The sequence below is a fragment of the Zingiber officinale genome, chromosome 6B, assembly GCF_018446385.1.
Source record: "Zingiber officinale cultivar Zhangliang chromosome 6B, Zo_v1.1, whole genome shotgun sequence".
NCBI classification, from domain to species: Eukaryota; Viridiplantae; Streptophyta; class Magnoliopsida; order Zingiberales; family Zingiberaceae; genus Zingiber; species Zingiber officinale.
The window spans coordinates 7,110,478-7,131,473 of record NC_055996.1 but is presented as its reverse complement, the minus strand read 5'-3'; the positions used below and the strand labels follow the sequence as shown (position 1 = coordinate 7,131,473).

General features: G+C 40.2%; 1 protein-coding gene across 1 annotated transcript; it reads left to right on the top strand.

Moving 5' to 3' along the window:
• Positions 1–6,843: 6,843 nt before the first annotated feature.
• On the top strand, positions 6,844–15,815 carry LOC121991836 (far upstream element-binding protein 2-like). The gene is made up of 7 exons (XM_042545894.1): positions 6,844–7,299; positions 8,717–8,835; positions 8,947–9,132; positions 9,231–9,326; positions 9,403–9,474; positions 10,977–11,096; positions 14,527–15,815. The coding sequence occupies exons 1-7, from the start codon at positions 6,960–6,962 to the stop codon at positions 15,547–15,549; spliced, it is 1,956 nt and encodes a 651-aa protein (XP_042401828.1). The 5' UTR covers positions 6,844–6,959; the 3' UTR covers positions 15,550–15,815.
• The last annotated feature ends 5,181 nt before the right edge of the window (positions 15,816–20,996 follow it).

Sequence of the window (20,996 nt, the reverse complement as noted above, 5' to 3'; positions counted from 1 at the left end):
GGCGTTTAAAGAATACCTTATGATGTCCCGGTTATCTACCTTCTGTCCAATTGCATGAAGACCATTGAGCAGATCTTGAATCCGGGCATGGAGTTGGGCAGCTGTCTCACCTTCCTGCAGTTTGATATTAAATAATTTATTAAAAATTAAGTCTCTTTTACTTACTTTGGTGTCGGACGTCCCTTCGTGAAGTTCAATTAGCTTCTCCCACAGCTCCTTGGCACTGTTAAAGGGGCCGACGCGGTTGAGTTCTTCTTTTGATAGACCACACTGGAGGGTGCAGGTCGCCTTGGCATTAGCTTCCCCCTTCTTAATCAGAGATGTATCCCAGTCCTCGTATGGTAGTGGTTTGCCGGCGCTATCAGTTGGTAGTTGGAGTCCGGTTTTGACAATCATTCAGACTTCAAAATGAGTCTGGAGATATGCCTCCATCCGACCCTTCCAGTACCCGAAGTCGTCTCCGGTGAATAGCGGGGGGCGGGCTGTACTGTAGCCTTCTTGAAGGGCCATTTTAGATCAACTATGAAAGAAAATAAACAACGAAAAGTTCCAGGACTTGGTCTTGGCTTAGTAGTGCGGAAGGAGAAAAAATAGAACACGAACTCGGGTGGTGTTGCACCAACTCCGAGCAGAAAACCGATTCGAGAAAAGAATTAGAATATAGCTATGAAGCCAAATTCTAATTGACTCCGAAAAATCTGAAAATACCACGAAAAAATTGTTTTGAATGGTGGTTGCACCGATTCAAAACGACCCCACTCTGATACCAATTGATGGATCGAAAGCGCTAGAGGGGAGGTGAATAGTGCTCGTGGCTATTTTAGCGATTTAAAACACAGAGTAGAAACGCAGCGGAAAGTAAATACAAACACAAAAGACGCAAGTGTTTTACTTCGTTCGGAGCCTATCTCGACTCCTACTCGAAGGCCCGCGATCCTTGATCGCTTTACGTGGGCAACAACTATAAATCCAAAATTATTACAAGCTAGAAGCAATTACAGTTAAGTGCAAATAAGAAAGTTATACCAACGAACAAGCAAATAGAAGAGCTTTGGAGTTTCAGTTCGTTGTAGCAGCAGGGTGTTGTTGAAGCGTACGGAGCACACAAGAGCACAGAACTTCTGTTCGGAATTCGATGATTTGAGCTGCACCTCGAGGCCTCTTTTTATAGCTCTGCAAGGTCTGATCCAGATCCCCAAGTCTCGGGATCAGGTTTGACCCGAAGTGGATCGGTCGACCGCTCAGATGATCTCCACCACATCTGATCCGTCGATCCGTCGCTCCGCTTCGATCTGGTCAAACTTTATCCCTGGGTTCGGTCGACTGATCCCAAGGTCCGGTCGACCGATCAATCTCCTCTGACCCGCACACCTCGGCTTGATCCAGTCGACACCTATCCCAGGTTCGGTCGATCGATCCCTGGTCGAACCCTGTCCAACTTCTGGAGATCTGATCTGGTAGCTTTGGAGGTTCGGTCGACCGATCCCAAGGTTCAGTCGACCGATCCTGGTCAGTCCTAACCCTGCAAAAAAAGATTAGTTTCCTACAAAATAGAGTTAGAACACAAAAGATAGTATATATAAACAAATTTGACAGTCATCGGACTCCCGGAAACCCTAGGTCGACCCGACGCCTACTGTTCCCTCTACGGGGAACGCGTCCTCACCTACTCCACTCAGGAGATTTTACCTTTTGCCAGTGCGATCCTCCAGATCGATTGGACTTTTGCTTGGTGTTCGATGCCTCCGGACTTTCTATTGGGCGCCCCCTTCCCGACCCGTCCAGTCTTCCACCTGGTTCGCGACACCAGAATTTTTCACCTAGGGTTACCACCCCCTAGGACTTTTTCCTGAAGCACTCGACCCACCAAGACTTTCAGCATAGAGTTACTACTCCCTATGACCTAGGGTTACCACCCCCTAGGGTTTTTACCTTGCCTAACCACAGTTAGGACTTACCTGAAACACTCAATCAAGCACGTCAGTCCACAACACACCTTAACTTTGAATCCTTTGCCATTATCAAAACTCAGGTTCGATCGTCGGATGCTTCCCGCACCAACACGCATAGGTCAGCAACTCGGAGGGATTTAATTTATATATCATCGACGTATACCTCTATATGACGGTCGATCTGCCACTGAAACACCTTGTTCATCAGCCTCTGGTAGGTGGCTCCGACGTTCTTGAGTCTGAATGACATGACATTGTAGCAGTATATTCCGTCGGCCATAATGAAGCTGATCTTCTCTTGGTCTTCCCGGACGAGCGATACTTGGTGGTATCCTTGGTACGCGTCAAGCATGCAGATCAGCTTGTAGCCCATCGTCGAGTTCACCATCTGGTCTATCCGGGGCAGCGGATAGAAGTCCTTCGGTTACGCCTTGTTTAGATCACGGAAGTCGATGCAGACCCGCCATTTGTTGCCCGGCTTGGAAACGAACACAACATTGACTAGCCAGCTCGGGAATTGAACCTCCCTAATATGGCCGATCTCCAATAGTTTCTCTATCTCCACCCGGATGATCACATTCTGCTCCGCGCTAAAATCCCTTTTTCTTTGCTTCACCGACCGAGCATCCGGTTGGATATGAAGCTTGTGCTGAGCCACACTCGAGGAGATGTCGGGAAGCTCATGTGTCGGCCAGGCGAACACATCATGATTTTGTTTAAGTCAGGCGACCAGCTCTGCCTTCTTCTCCTCCTCCAGGTCGGCAGCGATGAAAGTTGTTGCCTCCACTCGGCTGGGGTGGATCTAAACCTCCTCCTTTTCTTCGTATACCAATGTAGGGGGGTTTTCAGTCATCGCGTTTACCTCCAGTTGCGGAGTCTTCCGAGCGCTCCTAGCCTCAGACTTGACCATCTCGACGTAGCATCGCCGAATGGCCAACTGATCGCCCTTGACTTCTCTCACCCAGTCGTCCACTGGAACTTGATGTTCTGGCAGTAGGTAGATACCACCGCCCGGAACTCGTTGAGAGCTGGTCGGCCCAATATGACATTATAGGCCGACAACGCATCCACCATGATGAAGTTAATTGGTGGTCCTAGTTCTCCTTAGTGGCTCTTCTCCGAGCGAGATGGCCAGACGGGCTTGTCCGAGCGGCAGTACTTCGTTTCCCGTGAAGCTGTACAATGGGGTCGTCATGGGCAGTAGCTTATTTAGATCAATTTGCAACTGATCGAACGCCTTCTTGAAAATAATGTTCACTGAACTCCCTGTATCAACAAAAGTTTGGTGAATTGTGAAGTTAGCGATTACCGCTCGGATAATCAGCGCGTCATCGTGGGGGGTCTCCACCCCCTCCAAGTCGCTAGGGCCGAAGTTGATTTGGGGCCCTACGACCTTCTCCTTGCTGCATCTCAAGGCATGGATTTCCAACCGTCGAGCGTATGACTTCCTAGCTCAGTTGGAATCGTCGTCAGTTGGTCCTCCAGATATCATACCTATCTCTCCTCGGAAAGTGTTGTTTATGTTTTCTTCTTCTCGAGCGGATGGCCTATTTCGCTCGGCCGGGGCTCGGGAGGGATTAGTGTCATCCCTCCGCTGATGTTGGTGGTGTCGCTCGGGTGCCCTTCTGTCGCCCTCTCGCCGCTCAGCATATATGTGCCTTTGTCGCCGATCAGGAGAAGGGGATCGGTGGCGGTATCCATGCAGAGCCGGTTGGCTGACGATCGGTGTCAAACCATGGTAATCGTGCGTGTTGTGGGTCGTCGACTGGTGGAACAAATAAAATATTGGCATCCATACCTTGTCCTTCGACACCTTCGAGCGACCAGATGCCACATGTTGCATGGCATGTGCCCTGGTCTCTTGGTGCGGCCGCGCTCCTTCTGCCCTCGGCCCCTTAGGCGGCTGATGGCTGCTTGATGGTCGTCGCTTGGTCGACGCCGAGGGTTCGATCGGTGCCTCCTTTCTTCGAGCCACTTGGGTTTTCTCCATATTTATATACTCATTGACCTTCTTGAGCATATGGTCGAAGTCCCTGGGCGGCTTTTCTGATGAGCGATCGAAAAAAATCTCCTTCGACGAGCCCCTAGGTGAAGACATTCATCATGGTCTCGGATGAGACCGAAGGGATGTCCATGGCTACTTGGTTGAAGTGCTGGATGTACGCTCGGAGCGCTTCCTTGGGCCCTTGCTTCAGGGCAAAGATACTGACGCTCGTCTTCTAGTAGCGTCGGCTGCTGGTGAAGTAATGCTGGAACGCGACTCAGAAATCTTTGAAGCTCTGAATCGAGCTGTCCGACAGTCTTCGAAACCAATGCTGCGCTAATCCGAAGAGCGTAGTGAGAAAGACTCGACACTTTACTCCGTCCATGTACTGGTGTAGTGTGGCTTCGTTGTCGAACCGATCCAGGTGATCATCTGGATCGGTCGACCCGTTGTACGTCCCGAGCGCCAGCAGTGTGTAGTGTCTGGGCAGAGGGTCTTATAAGATCTCCTCTGAGAACTGCCGGTTGATCCGTTCGGGAGACGTGTTGCTTCGAGGCGCCTTGCCTTTGCGTGCATCCCGAAAGGGAGCACCATTCAAAGATGATCCCTGCTCCTGATGCGCTTGGGCTATCTCCGAGGGGGTTTGGAACAAAGCACGATGGAAGGGGATCAGCGCAGGGCGGCGCTTCCCCCTGTGTGTCGGTCAACCTTCTGTTCTGCCCCCATACAGAGAGTTGCTCCGCTCGGTTTTCTTGCCCCGCTCGCCTATCGGCCGCCGAAGTTGCAGGCTAAGGCGCTAGCCGATCGGCTAACGCTTGTTGTTGTTGTTGCTCGATTATTTTTGCTACTCGGGCTTGAACGAGCATCTCAAGCTCCTCTTGGGTGAGCGTTACAGTGGTGAGTCATTCAGCGCCCTCCATCTTCTCAGCTTGGATGCAGGTGATGTTCTCACAGATAGCGTTAAATATGATCCAATCCGAAAGTTGAAGGAACTTGCCGGCGAGAGGCTGCGATGAACTTGCCATGGTAAAACAAGAAAGCAAGAGAAGGAACTTGCCGGCGGAATGGTCGTCGGAACACACAGACGCCGAAGAAGATGAAGTCAAAGAAACATAGAAGCCAGAAGACACGAAAGCAAAAGGTCGACGGAGGGAATTTACTGAAAATGGGTCACCGGTGAAACAAGAAGGAAGAAAAAGCATCATAGCATAGAGAACCGGAGCACAGCAGAGGAGAAAAATCACTGGAGCACAAAGAGTCTGACGTCGAGGAGCACGAAGACGAAGTGCGCAAGTACAACGACACGCACGGGCTTATAAGCCCAGGAGTCGGTCGACTGGAGCCGTCCGATCTAGGTCGCAGAAACCTAGGGCGAGATCTGACTGTTGAATTTAAACCGCCAAATGTTACATCGGTACCCTGTCACGTCAGCGTGCGGTGGCAGGGGCAGGACATGTGACGCATCGCCACGGGTTGGCATTTAATGACGGCATGGGAGCGTGCTCAGCCTTAATGAGCGGAGATTTGTATGATTACCTAGAAATCTGGATGACGTCAACCTAGTTCGTGCTCTCCCCGAGACAGTCCAAGCAAAGATTTTACAAGTGCAAACCTTCGTTGTTCCGATCGGATAGAGGGAGCATACCTATGCCTGAACGATGAGCTTCAACAGGCCGATCGGTAGAGAACAGTCACATCCTGATCAGAAATCACATAGCGTTAAAGTCCGATCGAGAGAAAATCTGCTCAAATAATTGTCCAGTCAATTGGACTTACAGCCTCTTTCGACTAGACTTGAGAGGGAGGCTTGTGATACAGTGATGATGAAGGGTCCCACCTCGCTGCCACGGTGGAGGTCAAAAGAGGTCAAAGTCAAGACGATCAACGCATAGATGGTATCAGTCGGTTGGGCGAGGAATGCCTCGACCGGGGAGAAGGCTCCGACACGGGGAGTAATCAAACAACTGACGCTCAAGGGAGACAATGTGCAGAGGCCAAGCCGAGCGGCACTCGGCCAAGACAATCGAGATATGCAAAGTTCAACTTTGGCAGAGCGGCTATTCCGCTCGACCTGACAACAGACTTTGGGCGAGCGACTACATTGCTCGGCCCAACAACGGGGTTTGACAATAACACAGTGGACCTTCGGTCGAGCAGATACACACAGAGGAATAAAGAGGTTCTGGCCAACCAGACGGGGCACCAGGGTGGCGGAATTCAGGCCGAGCGGCTACCCCGCTCGGCCTAGCAGTACACTCCGGATGATATCAAGTGATATCCTTTTGGGAGTTGGTGCCACTAACACAGGGCATGAGTTGCTAGAAGATCGTACGACGGAAGTTTTCACTGTCACTTCATAGATATGCTCGGTCTGTTAAGGTACTGTATCAAGGATAATTTACTGACAAGTCTTTTCAGGGAAAGATTTGAGAAGCGTGCTCATCTTGGGAAGTGTGCACGTGCGCCACCGGAGCTCTATATAAAGGGGGTCCAAGTATCAGCGGAGGTATGCGAGATTAACTGTTTACGCTACAGTTCCCTTATTGCTCCGCTTCTTTTTTCATCGCCGGGGACTGACTTGAGTATCAGAGGGACAATGTCGGGACCCCTTTCCTGACTTGGCACTGACGTAGTCTATATTACAGATTCGTGTAGAGTCCACAAGAGGTCAGCATGAACGTCACATCCTCAATTTTCGATCTCTTCGACTTTCGAACAGGATTTACATATTTTTTTATTTATTTATTTATTTTACCAGTCAAACTAATAATTCACTCTTCGGTCAACTATCGATTTTTCGAAACATTGACTTCGGGAGAGAGAGGCTCGTCTCCCACTCGCGAACCGTGTCCGTCCGGCTCACTCGTTGGTTCCGAAGGATATAGACAATCGTCTAAAGCTGCTCGCTTTCGCCCCGGTATAAATGCGCCGCCCATAGCAGCCCACAGTTTAGGGTTTACAATTCACGTCCATAGCTGCCACTGCTCCCCAATCTTTGCGATAGCTAAGCCGACATCGCTCTCATGGCGGACGACCTTCACTATTCTTCTCGACCCGATAACAAGCGAAAGTTCGGTAATCCGGCGGATGGAGTCGCCCCTTCGCTGCCCACGAGGAGGATGTCAGGCTTCTCGGCACCGATCGCCTCCTCGTCTCCTGACGGCGGTTCGGGCGGTGCTTCCCCCGCCCAACAATCTTACAATAGCGTTCCTCCGCCCCTCGATGGAATCGAGCTCGCCAAACAGCGGGCCCAGGAGATCGCAGCGAGGCTGTTCAGTGACGCCGAGGCCAAGCGACCGAGGGTTGAGACAGCCGGAGGCACAGACGATTTGAGGGACAGAGGCTTTGGCTCTGCTCCGAGTGGTAAGTGTTGTCATGGGCTTGATTGGATTCTTAGGTTCTTTCTGTTTCTTCTCTTTACGACTGTGCGCTGGCTGTTGTCTCTACTGATCCTTATTCGACTCTGATACATAACCGTGTGTTTTTGACTTTTTATTTTCTATTTTTGTACATGATGAATCTGCTAAGTTTTTTTCCCCCTGATATATAACCGTATGTTTGATTGGAGCTTTTTTGGGTGTCTTGGTGTTCAGTTAGTCACACAGAAATAATAGACTTTGCATATGATAAGAAGATACTTTCTGAGTATGTTTGAACATAATTAGGACAGAAAGCACTCGCCTTGCTGTTTGGCATCTTTTCATTCATCTGAGTTTTCCAGGACATTCATTCTAATTTTAAGATCAGGACACGCATCAGATGCATAATGAAACTCGGAAGGAAAAAGTCCTGATACACAGGCTTGCTATACACAAAGAACTCAGTCAATTCATTGAATTTCAGGCACATGTGATTCAAGAGCATTGGATGGCTTAGTTGGAGAGGAGTAAATAATAGTTTTATCATTACCAACCACCGAGCAGTGCCAACCTTATCTAGAAATTCATCTGCACATATGTGTATGTGAGAAAAATTAGGGAAATATTGTGTGTGGCATTTTTGCCCCATTACCCATCTGAACTCGACTTCAGAGGTGCCAATTGGTGCTTTTTTGGAAATACAAAAATTATGTTGTCTGCTTTGCTAGTGTATACTTGAAGTAGAACCCTCAAGTCTCAATGACAAAACATGATTTCTCCATGTCTGCCTAGGGTGCTTTCCTTCAGCTGCTAGACTGCTACCATATCTCAATTTTTCATGTGTTCTTAAGCGGAGATGCATAGGATTATGGATCAGTGTAACAAAGTGTTCTGCGTCACTGGTGGTATCCATATGTTGGCTGGCTTTGGAGCCTCATTTATGTCTAGCTAAAATTTTCAATTTTACCATCAAACTAAGTTTCTCCGAGCTAAGCGCTTTAAGTAGTTATACTATTTTTTTTTGCTAGGTGCATAGCATTAACTGTCAAGTCAGTCAGATCTAAAGTGTCTTTTAGCATGGTGCTTGAACATGCGAGTGCAATTTAGGAGCCACAAAAGAGATCTTTGCTATCATACCTTGAACCCTCTATAAAGTTTAACAAATACATTTGAACATCAATCATTTGACTATTTGCTCAATTGTCACCATGTTGCCATTGTTCATATGCAATTTACAAAGTAATTTGTACAATTCTCTGTAGATAATTTCTTTTATTCATAAAATATCTTTTGGTAGTGGTTTAATATTTTTTTTTTATGTAACTTCTGTGATGACGCTTCACAATTGTCTTGCAGTATATTTGAGCCTTTTAGCTCTTTTCAACAATAAGTTTAATGATTGATGTTTCCACAATTGTCAGATTTTACACTAAAGCATTCGAGCCAAACAGTAACTTCTCAAATTGGCATGACTTCTCATCCAATACCAACTTATGGTTTTCAGAATTCAAACAAAAAGATTGAAATTCCAAATGGAAGGGTATGATATCTGTTGCTCTTTTTTTTTTCATCTTGTCTTGTCATGTAGTTAAATTGGTTAGTTATCATATATACAGGTTACTGACATTTATTGTTTAATATTTCATCTCAGGTTGGTGTAATTATTGGAAAGAGTGGAGAAACTATCAAATATCTTCAACTTCAATCAGGGGCAAAGATTCAAGTAACTAGAGATATGGATGCCAATCCTAATTCACTGACTAGGTCAGTGGAAATTGTGGGTACGTCTGAACAGATTAGCAAAGCTGAACAGTTAATTAATGATGTGCTTGCTGAGGTATTGGTTTTATTCTGGTATCTATAAATTGATTGCTATGGTCAATTGAGGATATTTTGTGTTAACCACAATTTTTTATGACAAAATTACTTTTCTAGGCTGATGCTGGGGCTTCTTCCACCATTGCATCTCAGAAATTTGGTAGTGTTCAACCTGGTGCAGAACAATTTCAGATGAAGGTTCCAAACAACAAGGTATCTTGTCAGGATACAGTTATATAAACTCTGTGTTATACAGTTTGTGAACCTTTTAGTTTGATCATTCTTTCAGGTTGGTCTTGTTATTGGTAAAGGTGGTGAAACTATAAAGAGTATGCAAGCTAAATCTGGTGCACGTATCCAGGTTTGCATCTTTTGCCAATTAATGTTTTTAGCACTTCCCCCCAACAGATTTCAATTATAATTGATTTCATGCAAAATTTCCTATTTTATTTGTGAAAAGTACATGACATGGAGGATCTGACTTTTAAATCCAAAATTTATTGTAAATCAGTTTTGGCCTTTTGGTGAGGGACTTGTTCATATAGTTGATTGAATTTTCAACTCTTTCCAAATCCTGATTGGTTGCTTTAATGTCTTCTTAGGATTTGTTTCATCATCAATCATTGTGTGTCGAAATCTTGTTAGGTAGTGCTGGGGGTTTAGTAAATATTACTGCCTCACTCACAGTATGTGGTTGTGCAAGTGCCTTTTAATTATTCAGTAAAATGTTTAAATCCTATCAACTTCTCTCTCTATATGTATAATATGACCATCTCTCTTCCGCTAACACTAATCTCTTATATTTACCCAGCTCCCACCCCTCCCTGTAGTCTTAGCTCAACCTCTTCTTTCATGAGGACATATTTCTGTTCTCACAGGGTCATTGCTATTGGCTCCAATCTTACTTTTGACTTGTTTAATTCTTTATACTTTTTGATGCAGTGATTCTGGAATCTTGTTCTCGTATATTCTTTACTAATTAAATGGTATTGTGATTAGATAGTGCAGTGGTGAGAAAGAGAATAAGTGGCCACTTTCTTTGCTCAGTATGATACCAAAAACAATCGCGGTAGCGTGCTTCTAATTTCCAAACCAAGATAAGTACCAAAGAACAAAAATACAGACTTGATTCAGAAAGTAGGGACTTGATTTAGAAAGTAGGGAAACTTGGGTATTTGGCTGCAGAATGATAGGTCCTTCAGTGCCCTTTTGAAAGCAGCATCTTTGCATTCATTTTCAAGATATTTGTTGGAGAATAATATTCTTGGAATTACCCCGATAGTGTTTCCCTGATACTTCTTCTCGAATGCTTCTTTCCTATAAAAACCCCCTATGTAACTCCTGCTAAATCATCAGACAAACTCTGAGGTTTACTTGAGTAGAGTAAAGGAGTGAAGAAAGCTTGTAAGTTTCCCTACTTTCTAAATCAAGTCCCTACTTTCTGAATCAAGTCTGTATTTTTGTTCTTTGGTACTTATCTTGGTTTGGAAATTAGAAGCACGCTACCGCGATTATTTTTGCTCTCCTGAGTTTGTTGCGGCTTTTAAAATATTTTTGAATTTTTGTCAATATATCCATTTGCTAAATACACTTGATATCAGTGCTGCTTATGTATAAATGCATGCTCTGATGTACCTCTTTTTGTTCTTTCTGTTTAACCATTCTCAGTTTGTGATGCTTTTGGTAATTTTCTTACATTGTCTTTAGCAAGGTACTTTGTGCTCTTTCTATTTTTCTAGTATATGGAATGAACTTAAGCAAGTCATTATTCTGTGGCTCCTTGCTGCTTGATAAATGTTTTGGAAATTATTACGTAGTCATGCTACTTTTGTATCTATGATAATCTGGAGCATTTGGTTGTAGGTGATACCTCTCCATCCACCTCCTGGTGATACATCAACTGAAAGAACAGTATATATAGATGGCACGCAGGAGCAGATTGAAATTGCAAAACAGTTGGTCAATGAAATTATTATTAGTGAGGTATGAATTATTCCTAAATTTTATGATAAAAGAACTATGGTAGTTTGATATGACTTTTCAGATATTGTTGTGCAGTTGGCTTTTTAACCACTTTGCACTTGTCCTTTTATGACTTCCATGTTTAGTTCTTCAAATGTATTTGCAGTAACTAACTCAATTTTTGGCTTTATTTAATGCTATTTATTTACTTCTTTACTAATTTTGAATTGATGAAGCCATTTCATGATATTTATTCCAGGTATCCCATAAACTTCTAGTTTGTACTTTTCTCCTTTGATTTTGCAGTCATCCGTATTAGTATTAATTTCCAAAATGTTTGTTTAAGAAACATGGAATTTGTCATTTTGTTAATAGAAAATGTGGTGTGACATCTCAGATTAGTCCCACATGGAAAAGGAAAAAGATGTTCATAAGTCTTAGATAAAAAAGGGAACTATCACCAACTTTTTGTTGAAGCATTTCATATTGGGGTTTGTCTTGTCAGGTCAATAAATATTTTCACATTTGTATGAGTTAACAGTTAGAATCAGTACAACCTAGTTCCGGAATGCCTATTGTGGTGGACCTTCCATTGGATTAAACTTCATATGTCACTGGTTAACAGGTCAGGGATAATTTTTAATAATGTATGTGGCTGGGTAATCATGCAGGACATCATGTAGTGGGAGAGTTGGTCAAATCTCAATTTAGTCCCATTTGGGAAGTTAAGGATAAGGGAGGTTGCTAAGATTTAGACATGGGTATTATCATCACATTGGGCTTAAGGCCTTAAGAAGCTTTGGCCAATCACTGTACATATCATATTTTTGGATCAATTATCTTGTATTACCAGGTTGTCATATGGTGTTTGCAACTTCAATTGGAGTCGTTGCATTTGATTTATGTAGTTTTGTTATATGGTTTATTGTTTTTCGCATCATCTGTATTTTTGTTGCAACATGCGTAGTTGTTCTCTTCTTGAAGTGGTGATATCTGGTATATTATTATTGAGACTACCAGGCTGTTCTCCGGTCTGATTTAATACACACTTTGTACTATTATCCTGGAGTCTTTCAGCTTGTTAGCTTGATAGTTTGTGCAACAGATGTGTGTGCCAACCTGGTCTCTCTTCAAGCCTTACTCTTTATAAGTAGTCAAAATAATGTACTTGATAGATATTTTCCTCGATTGCGGATTGCAACAATGTTGAGAATAGTTAATTCAGTTTTGTTAATTTTCCTGAACAAGTGTCATTGGTTAATGTGTAAAAATTTTCAGTTCATTCTTATTGTTGAAGATCCTGATTTTATAGAGCATCATGAGGAGATTGTAAATCTTAATAGCAATGACCGGATAATACTTATGAATGAAATAATGACTGCACATTCTGGGTTTTTGTTACTAAATTCTATGTCAAATGATGATGTTTTTCATGACTGGATAACAGTTGAATTTTATTTTATCTTGTCATTGATGGAAGGCTAGAGACAGCTTGTCATATGGATGGAATGAAATTAACCATGCATTCAGACTTCTTGGTCCTAAATTCTATCTTGAGTGATGATGCCTCTCGTGTCTGGAGATTATTAGAATTTTATATTTTGTCTGCTTGTCTGGAAGGTTAGGCACAACTTCTTGTTGGATGGAAGGACTAGAAAGTAACTTCCTTGAAGATAGCAAAAAATTTAGGCTTTGCATTGTTCACAAGAGATTTTGTCTTCTCTTTAAAATGATTTCTCTTGATATAGAGTTTATCAATTCTATTGATTTATTAGTATCAGAATGAACATATTTCTGAGATTCTGATTCTGCTTGAGCACTGAAAGGGTAAATCTTTCTCCATTTCATCTGTTAGTTGCCGAACCTTTATTCTCATTTGATACATATTGTTGTTAACTTCCCTCTCTTTGTGATATAGTTCTAGGTTGTATTAATATCATGATTAGTTGGATCTACCCAGGTTAAATATCCAAGGCCATAGATGGAGATCAAGGGGTCACTGGACAAAAGTATATGCTTATGTGTCTTAATTTGAACTTTGTTATTGAACTATTCTAATTGTTAGGCATAGTGAGGATGTAATTGGCTTGGCTCTGGTATAGTATTGAGCTTTAACTCACTTTAATTGTTAATTGACATTTAGGTGTATCCTGTAAGGCTTTGTTGTTATTGAACCCGTTATAGTGATGATATCTGATTGTTTCCTCCAAAGTTTATATTGGAGGTGAATTTCATGTTAACCCTTTCTATTGTACTAGCATTTTTTGTACCCTTTTAAGAGTATACTGCTCAAGGCCAAGAGTTTCACAAATTTAATCATATTTAAGAGAGTAATTTGCATGGCATTGTTGTGGGTGGCATGATATCATTTCCATCTGTATTCCTTTCTCTTAAATCTGATTGTCAATATACAAACTTTTCATGGAGATTTCTGAAAAATGGAGGGTAAAATTTGAGTGGGCGTAGAATTTATAGGACATTTTGAAGCACAATAGATTAGTGCATTTAAGTTGGTTATAGATGATAGTCGGCATCAGAATAAGTTTGAGAATTTTTTTCCGTAGTTGTCCTGCAGTTGGGTTGCAATATTTCTGGTTATGAGATTGTCTCTTTCATCTTATAAGATTGTTGAGTTGCTGTTTGAACTGTAAATGATCTTTGTTTATCCTTCATATTGCAATCTGTTTGCTGCAGGCAACTTCTTTGGAACCTTTTAATTGTCAGGTGTGAGCTTGTCTATTTATGATGATGACTCGCGACATTTTTATTTATCATGCATGAAATACTGGGATTTGTTATTATATATAAACGTAAAATAATTAATGTGCTTTTAAACCTTATAAGAATGGTTCTTCTGGATCAAGGGCTTTTCCTACATATGATCTGGAGGTTTATTGCCTTATTGATGTGGAAGGGACAATGTCAAAAGCTTCTTAGTGCAAGTCCTTGGCTCAATCTTTCTTTTCTAATTCAAAGTTGCAAACTATTCCACAATTTCTAGTTATATGGTTGTTGGAAACAGATCCACTGGTAAATCTTTTAAAAATTGTCATACTTCTACTAAACTATTTTTGAAAAAGCCAGTTGCTCACCGACATTGTCTTTCTGAGATATTTGTAACCTTGACTTAAACCTTTTGTTATGTTTGCCATTATAAATTACTGTGTTCAGACTATTTGTCTAGATTTGTGGATTTCTTTGGTAGTCTGTTAGGTCTCATATCAGGAGTGGATAGGTGGGCGTTCAATGTACCTTGAACTTATTTCTTCTCATGGTAAGTTGTGTTGTTCCTAGTATCCAATGAATGCTTGCATTGCTCCTCCGGTCCTTTTCATTTGCCTCCTTTTATTATGCTATATCTATTTCTTTGTCAACTTTTTTTCTGTTGTGTACGCTTGAAACTACTGCACAAGCTCACATGAAATAAATATAAATATATATATATATGCAGCCTCGTGGTAGAAATCCAGCTACCTCTGGAGGATATCAGCAAGGTTACTATGCACCCCGTCCTCCAACAAGCTGGGGTCCACCTAGTGCGCCACCCGCGCAGCAACCTGGTTATGCTTACATGCCTCCTGGAGCTTATCCTGGTCCACCACCTCAGTATAATATGCCTCAATCAACTTATGGAAGCTATCCTCCATCTGAATGGGATCAAACATCCAATCAATCTACTCAGAAAACTGCACCAGGTTCTGGATATGATTACTACAATCAGCAATCTCAACAGCAGCAACAGAGTGTTGGAGGATCCTCTACTGACGGTACTGCAGGCTACAACTACGGGCAGCCACTTCCTAATTACAATAATCAGGCTTCCTATGGTACTGCCACTTACTCTCAGACGTCTGCTGGACAACAAGGTTATGGGCAAGATGGATTTTCTAGTGGATACAGCGCTCCTGCTTATTCCGAGGCAGCGCCCAACCCACAGAGTGGGTATGATCAGCAGGCCTATGCTTCCACTCTTAGCTATGGCACAATGGGCACCCAATCTCAAGATGGATCTGCCTCTGCTTATGGTGCTCAGGGTGGGTCAACTCAAGCATCTGCAGTTCAACAACCTCCATTGAGTCAACCACCAAATACTACTACTGCTGGGTATCAAGGAACTCTTGCATCTGGATATGGCATTCCTCCAACATCACTGCAAAGATATGGGAACCAGCCCCCTCCCTCAACTGGATATGGTCAAAAGCCACCGCCTAGTTATGAACAATCTCCTCAAGTCCAGAAGCCACCTGCTCCTCAGTCAGTTCATGGACAAGGTCAGCAAGCTCAAGCCCCTCCTGGTAGCTATATGCAATCCACTGTTGTCCAGCCTGGATATGGTCAACCGCAACCCTATGGTGTGCCAACTCATAACCAACCAGGTTATGTGCAGCAGCAGCAGCAGCCATACAATGTGCAGCCTCCTGCATACTCTGGTGACAATGGAAGTGAAACTGCAACTAAGGCATCTGGAACCTGATTGCCTGGTAAGTCATATACATAGGAATGAAATCCATGGTGCTCTGCTTTTGGTATCTTAGAACCGCTAATTCTTCCTCTCTAAATGTGGTGCGACCAGGTTTTACATGTATTTGTGTAATCTAAGGATATCAGACTCCTGGTAAGTTACCTTTTAATGCTGCCTCATTTTGGATATAGCTTTAATGAACATTATTGCTTGTACTAACAGAGCTAAAACACACTGTGCACACTTTGTTATCAAGTAACAATTGCTTTTGTTTTCTAGGACCTCTATCATTATTTCTTTTTTGAGAGTCGTTTCATTATTGTTTGATAAATGTTTTTTTTTTCCTAGGGCCTCAGTATCTTATTGCTATAGCAAACAAATGCTTGGTTTTCAAGGCTAATTAAATTTATTTATTTATTTTATCAAACTCATTTTTATAAAAAATTTTCATTTAGCTCAAGCTAAGCTTCAACATTTTATGGAGCACAGCTCAGCATTATTATCTTTATTTTTCTTATTATTTAGAACTAAAATATTAATTTAAAATTTGAAACTCATACTGTTTTTTTATAAAATTTATAAATGATTATATTTAAGAGTAAAGTAGAGAAAAATCTCTAATCACAACTTGAATTTTGTATGCAATCCCCACTCATAAAAAATTTTGTTTTCACTCCCTGCATATAAAGTTTTATTTGCTTCAACTTTCTTATGCAAATATTATGATCTAATTGCCCCTCAGATTTTTTAGATATAAAAAGTTCAAAAATAAGTATAATTCTTCTTAAATTTAGTACTTTGCATTAGAATCGAATATATTTTCTATTAAATTGAGTATATTTTTTTTCTGTTTTAATATAATTCCTCCTAAATTCAGCATCCTGCAAAAAGAAAATCTAATATATTTTCTATCCAATTAAGTATCATTTAAAAAATTTAGTATATTTTCTATCCAATTGAGTATCATTTAAAGAAAATCTAGTATATTCGAGTATATTTTCTATTAAAATTATCCTTCATATTTTTTAGGTATAAATAGTCTAAAAATGAGTATAATTCCTATTAAATTCAGCATTTTAAACTGGATTTGAGTATATTTTTTATTAAATTGAGTAAGACTTTTTTTCTTATTTAATATAATTCTTCCTAAATTCAGTACCATTTGAAAAAAATCTATTATATTTTTCATCCAATTGAGTATCATTTAAAGAAAATTTAGTATATTTTCTATCCAATTGAGTACCATTTAAAGAAAATCTAGTATATTGTTCATCCAATTGAGGTGGAAAAAGAATCGTACTCAATTTGATATAAAATATATTAGATTCTAGTTTAATGTACTGAATTTAAGAGGATTTATATTTATTTTTAGGCTTTTTATACTTAAAATATCAGGGGCAATTAGGTAAGTATATTAGACTAGGGAGTGAAAACAAAGATTTTTTTCAATGGAGAGTGCATGTAAAGTTGTGTTTGCCAATGGGAACTACATATAAATTTTCCCTTATAAAAAATTAAAAAAAAAACATCAATATGTAAGTTTTTGTTTTTTGCTAGATTGGAAAACTACCAATCTCATTTGTGCAATCTAAAACAATCTCATGTATATTACAAATGATTGATTCTAATAAAAAGTTGACAATACACGCAAATCATACACTGATACACACTCCAAAGTTTAATTTCATAAAGCTCATTTCATTTTTTTTTATAGGTGTATTTTCATAAGAAAAACGATAAACCATGAGATGTGAACTATGCTAAAATCTCTTTAAGGAAATACAATACTTCATTCATCTTCAATTTCATATTGTGACAAGCATGATAGCACATGAAAAATCCTAGAGAGAGCTAGACATTGAAGAGTAACAATTTGCTAATAATTTGACTTGGCTCTTTATCAGTGTAATGGACTCTTAGTATTTATATTAAATTATCAAAAACCTTGAACATTTGAAGAACAACTTAGTAGAAATGGAGCCATGAGCTACAGTTCCGGGTTTCAAATTAGTTCATATTTTACATCCCAAATTTGATATCAAAATGAATCTTATGGTATGAGAAACAAAAACCCTCAATCAATTTTGAGATTGCACGGTTGCACCAGTGGAGCGCAACATTTCCTGACAAAAAATAACCGTCGAGTTTTAGATTATGTCAAAAAGAGAGAAAACTGATCGGTTATTTAAATGTCCTATATTTTATTGGTCTAAAAGAAAGTTCATGGGCTAAAATATTGTAATAGGTTAAAGACAAATAATTTACCTAGGACTTAAGCCCAATAAAAAAAAAATGCATCCCAATACATACTACTAACTTAAAAAAAAACAAGTCTGGGTTGGAGCCCATGCCAGCCTTGGGGTGCCTCCTTCAAGCAGAGGAGGTCATCATGTTGTGTAGCAACAACACCTTAAATGGCGCAATGGTGGACGACGTCGAAGGCGGTGGCGATGACGAGGGAGGTTCTCCGAGCGATGGGTTCAGCGTAAAGAACCTACTCTGGCACGACTACTCTATATGGTTCAACTGTGCCTCCAATCAGATAATTAAACCCAATCTGACCCTAAAAATCGCTTCTTTTTTCAATCCGGCATGACACTTCCACTTCCGGTAGTCAGAGCGCAGGTGGTGTAGGTGCTGCTGACATTGTTGTACTCATTCTTGTAGCTAGGAATGGCGTCGAGGATCATGCTACAGCTCTTCTACACTTCATGGGGAGCTAAATCACCCACCTTATTGGCGTCCTCTACATCGAGTACCGATCCAAAAGGGAGAAGGGGAATGCTAGCTTCAAGAATCACGACATCTGATCCTGTCAAACCTCGAAGGTGGTCACTTGCAAGATCATAAAATGGAGGGGGAAAAGGTGCATTAGCAAGTAGGTCAGGAGATCTCTGGCGCAATCACTCGGATGGTCAAGTCAGTGAGGTGGAGAAAATATGGAAGATCACAAAATGGAGGGGGAAAAGGTGCATTAGCAAGTAGGTCAGGAGGTCTCTGGCGCAACCACTCGGATGGTCAAGTCAGTGAGGTGGAGAAAATATGGAAGATGGACAATAGTAGAAAAATATAAAATGTCTCTGAAGTAAAAGACGTACTTGCACTTATGGGGGCGGGACCCTTTTATAATACCTTTGCGATCCCGTATTAATTAATCACCATAACAACATAAGGGATATGTCAAATTCTATATCTTTGCTATAGTGTGCACTGTGTAGTCTTATCACTCATATGTTACTGGTATTACGTATTTTGTATAAAGATGTGATCCCACATGCCTCTGACAATCCCACATGTGATATTAATTGTGCAATGAGCTCCTGACTTGAAAGCCCCATTTAGATTTCTGGACTTGACCCAAATAGTGGGATAATGACTTTGTAAAAGAAATGGATCCAACCTCTGATCATGAGCTAATGGGTATGTTTATATTATCTTATAGGGAGGTGAGAGGCGTAGGGTCTTGCGAGTCAGAGATCCGATCAGAGTTAATTAGGAACTGAACGCAGGAGGATGCAGGGGCATAGAGCCTCGTGTTCCTGTGATTGAATCATGAGGACATAGGAGAGTAAAGCACTGAGAGGCGGAGATCCGATCACAAGGACTTACGTAGGAGAGCATAGCCTCGAAAGGCGGAGATAGGATAACAGAACTCCAGAAGGCAGAGATCCGATAGGAAGGATGTAGAGGAGTAGAATGCTGGGTTCCTATGATTTATTCGGGTGGTAGTCTTTGATGTCCCGATCAGACCTCTCACTCAGGTTGATCTGATCTATCTCAAATTTTGACTAGTACATTAATTGAAAGATTAACTTTCTAATCCTAAATTGAATCCCCTGTATATTCATCCCATCATCATCCAAGTTCTATTCAACTAAACCATCTTTCTATAGTTTTCACCTATTCAACTAAACACTGACCATGTTCTTCAACATCCTCTACACCTTCGGCGGCTTGACCATACTGGTGCTCTACTTCACTGACACCACCAACATACTCTACACCTTGGACGGCCACACCATCATTGTGTGAGTTGCGTTCCAAAATCCAATTTTTGATTCTTTTGTTTTCGTGCACTGCTCACTGATTCGAGCAAGGCGACCATGCTTGCACGCGATGTGGAAGCCAAGAAAAAAAAAACAGGAAAGATCTCTTTCGATAAAATAAAAACTTAAAGGGTTTTTTTATAATAATTTTATTTGAGTGTTATTGTAGTAATCACAAAATTAATAAATATATATATGAACTGTACATTTAGTTGGGAGAAAATTACGTTTTTAATCTTGTAATTTATATTTTTTTAATTTTAGTCCTGTTATGAGTCAATTTATATTTTTAGTCCTGTAACTTGTAATATCTTTCAATTTCAGTCTTTTTTCCTCTAAAATTAAAATTTTTCAATAGAAAATGATGAGTTGTAAATTGAATTTAGGGATTTTGATTTTTTATGACTCATGTGTTTTTTATATTCCAACCACAAATTAGATATTTTCCGTTGAAAAATTTTAATTTTGAAGAAAAAATGACTGAAATTGAAAAATATTACAAGTTACAGAACTAAGAATGTAAATTAACTCATAACAAGATTAAAATTAAAAAAGATGCAAATTACAAGACTAAAAATATAATTTTCTCTTTAGTTTTATTTTTTTACTTCCTAAATACTAAATGCTAAATCTTACCTTCTAACTCTTAAACCCTAGCCCTAAGTTTAAAAAAATATTATACCAGTGTATAGCATAAGATAGACAATATCAAAGTCTAATATAGTCAATTTAACTCAATAAAAAATTTATATATAAAATATGTTTTATAAATTGATTAATTTTTTTTTTAAAAAAAATAGAATTATCATAAAATTATTATAGTAGACTTATTTACTATTACAACCATTCAATCATTATCGTAATTATTTAAAGTGATTTTGTTTTTTTATAATAATTTTATCAATATTAATTAATATTGCTCAAATTGATAAATAATTTTTTTTATATAAAAGTACTTTATATAATTTTATAGTATAGTAATTAATCGCTGCGAGAAGGATCGTTTTAATATAAAAATATAATAGGGTTAGCTTTTTGGTACTTGATTTTTAAAGAGACCTAAGTATTTTATTACTATATATAATCTTTAATGTTGCATTGGAAAGACATGTGACGAATAACTTGATTATTTCTTTAAATTTGATTGATAGTAAATTTTGAAGTAAGCTATAGGAAGATGAATAATTTCCTTCATTTCTTTGAACTTTATTTATCTCCTTCTCATTGAGATGACTAATTTAAAGGTCTAGTTCTTACGTTCTCATCTACTATAAAATCTTGATTTCGATTGTCTAATATTACTCACTGAGATTTTTTCGTTACCTAACATTTAGTTAGGATTTTTCGTTGTCTAACTTTAAATTAGAATTTTTCATTACCTAACCTCTAATTAGATAATTAGATTTTTCTCAA

Excerpts from the sequence above, each read along its gene's own strand:
- LOC121991836 (XM_042545894.1), top strand. The coding sequence starts at position 6,960 with ATGGCGGACGACCTTCACTATTCTTCTCGACCCGATAACAAGCGAAAG. Across the intron at positions 7,300-8,716 it reads CTTTGGCTCTGCTCCGAGTG|ATTTTACACTAAAGCATTCG; the intron begins GTAAGTGTTGTC and ends CACAATTGTCAG. Across the intron at positions 11,097-14,526 it reads ATGAAATTATTATTAGTGAG|CCTCGTGGTAGAAATCCAGC; the intron begins GTATGAATTATT and ends ATATATATGCAG.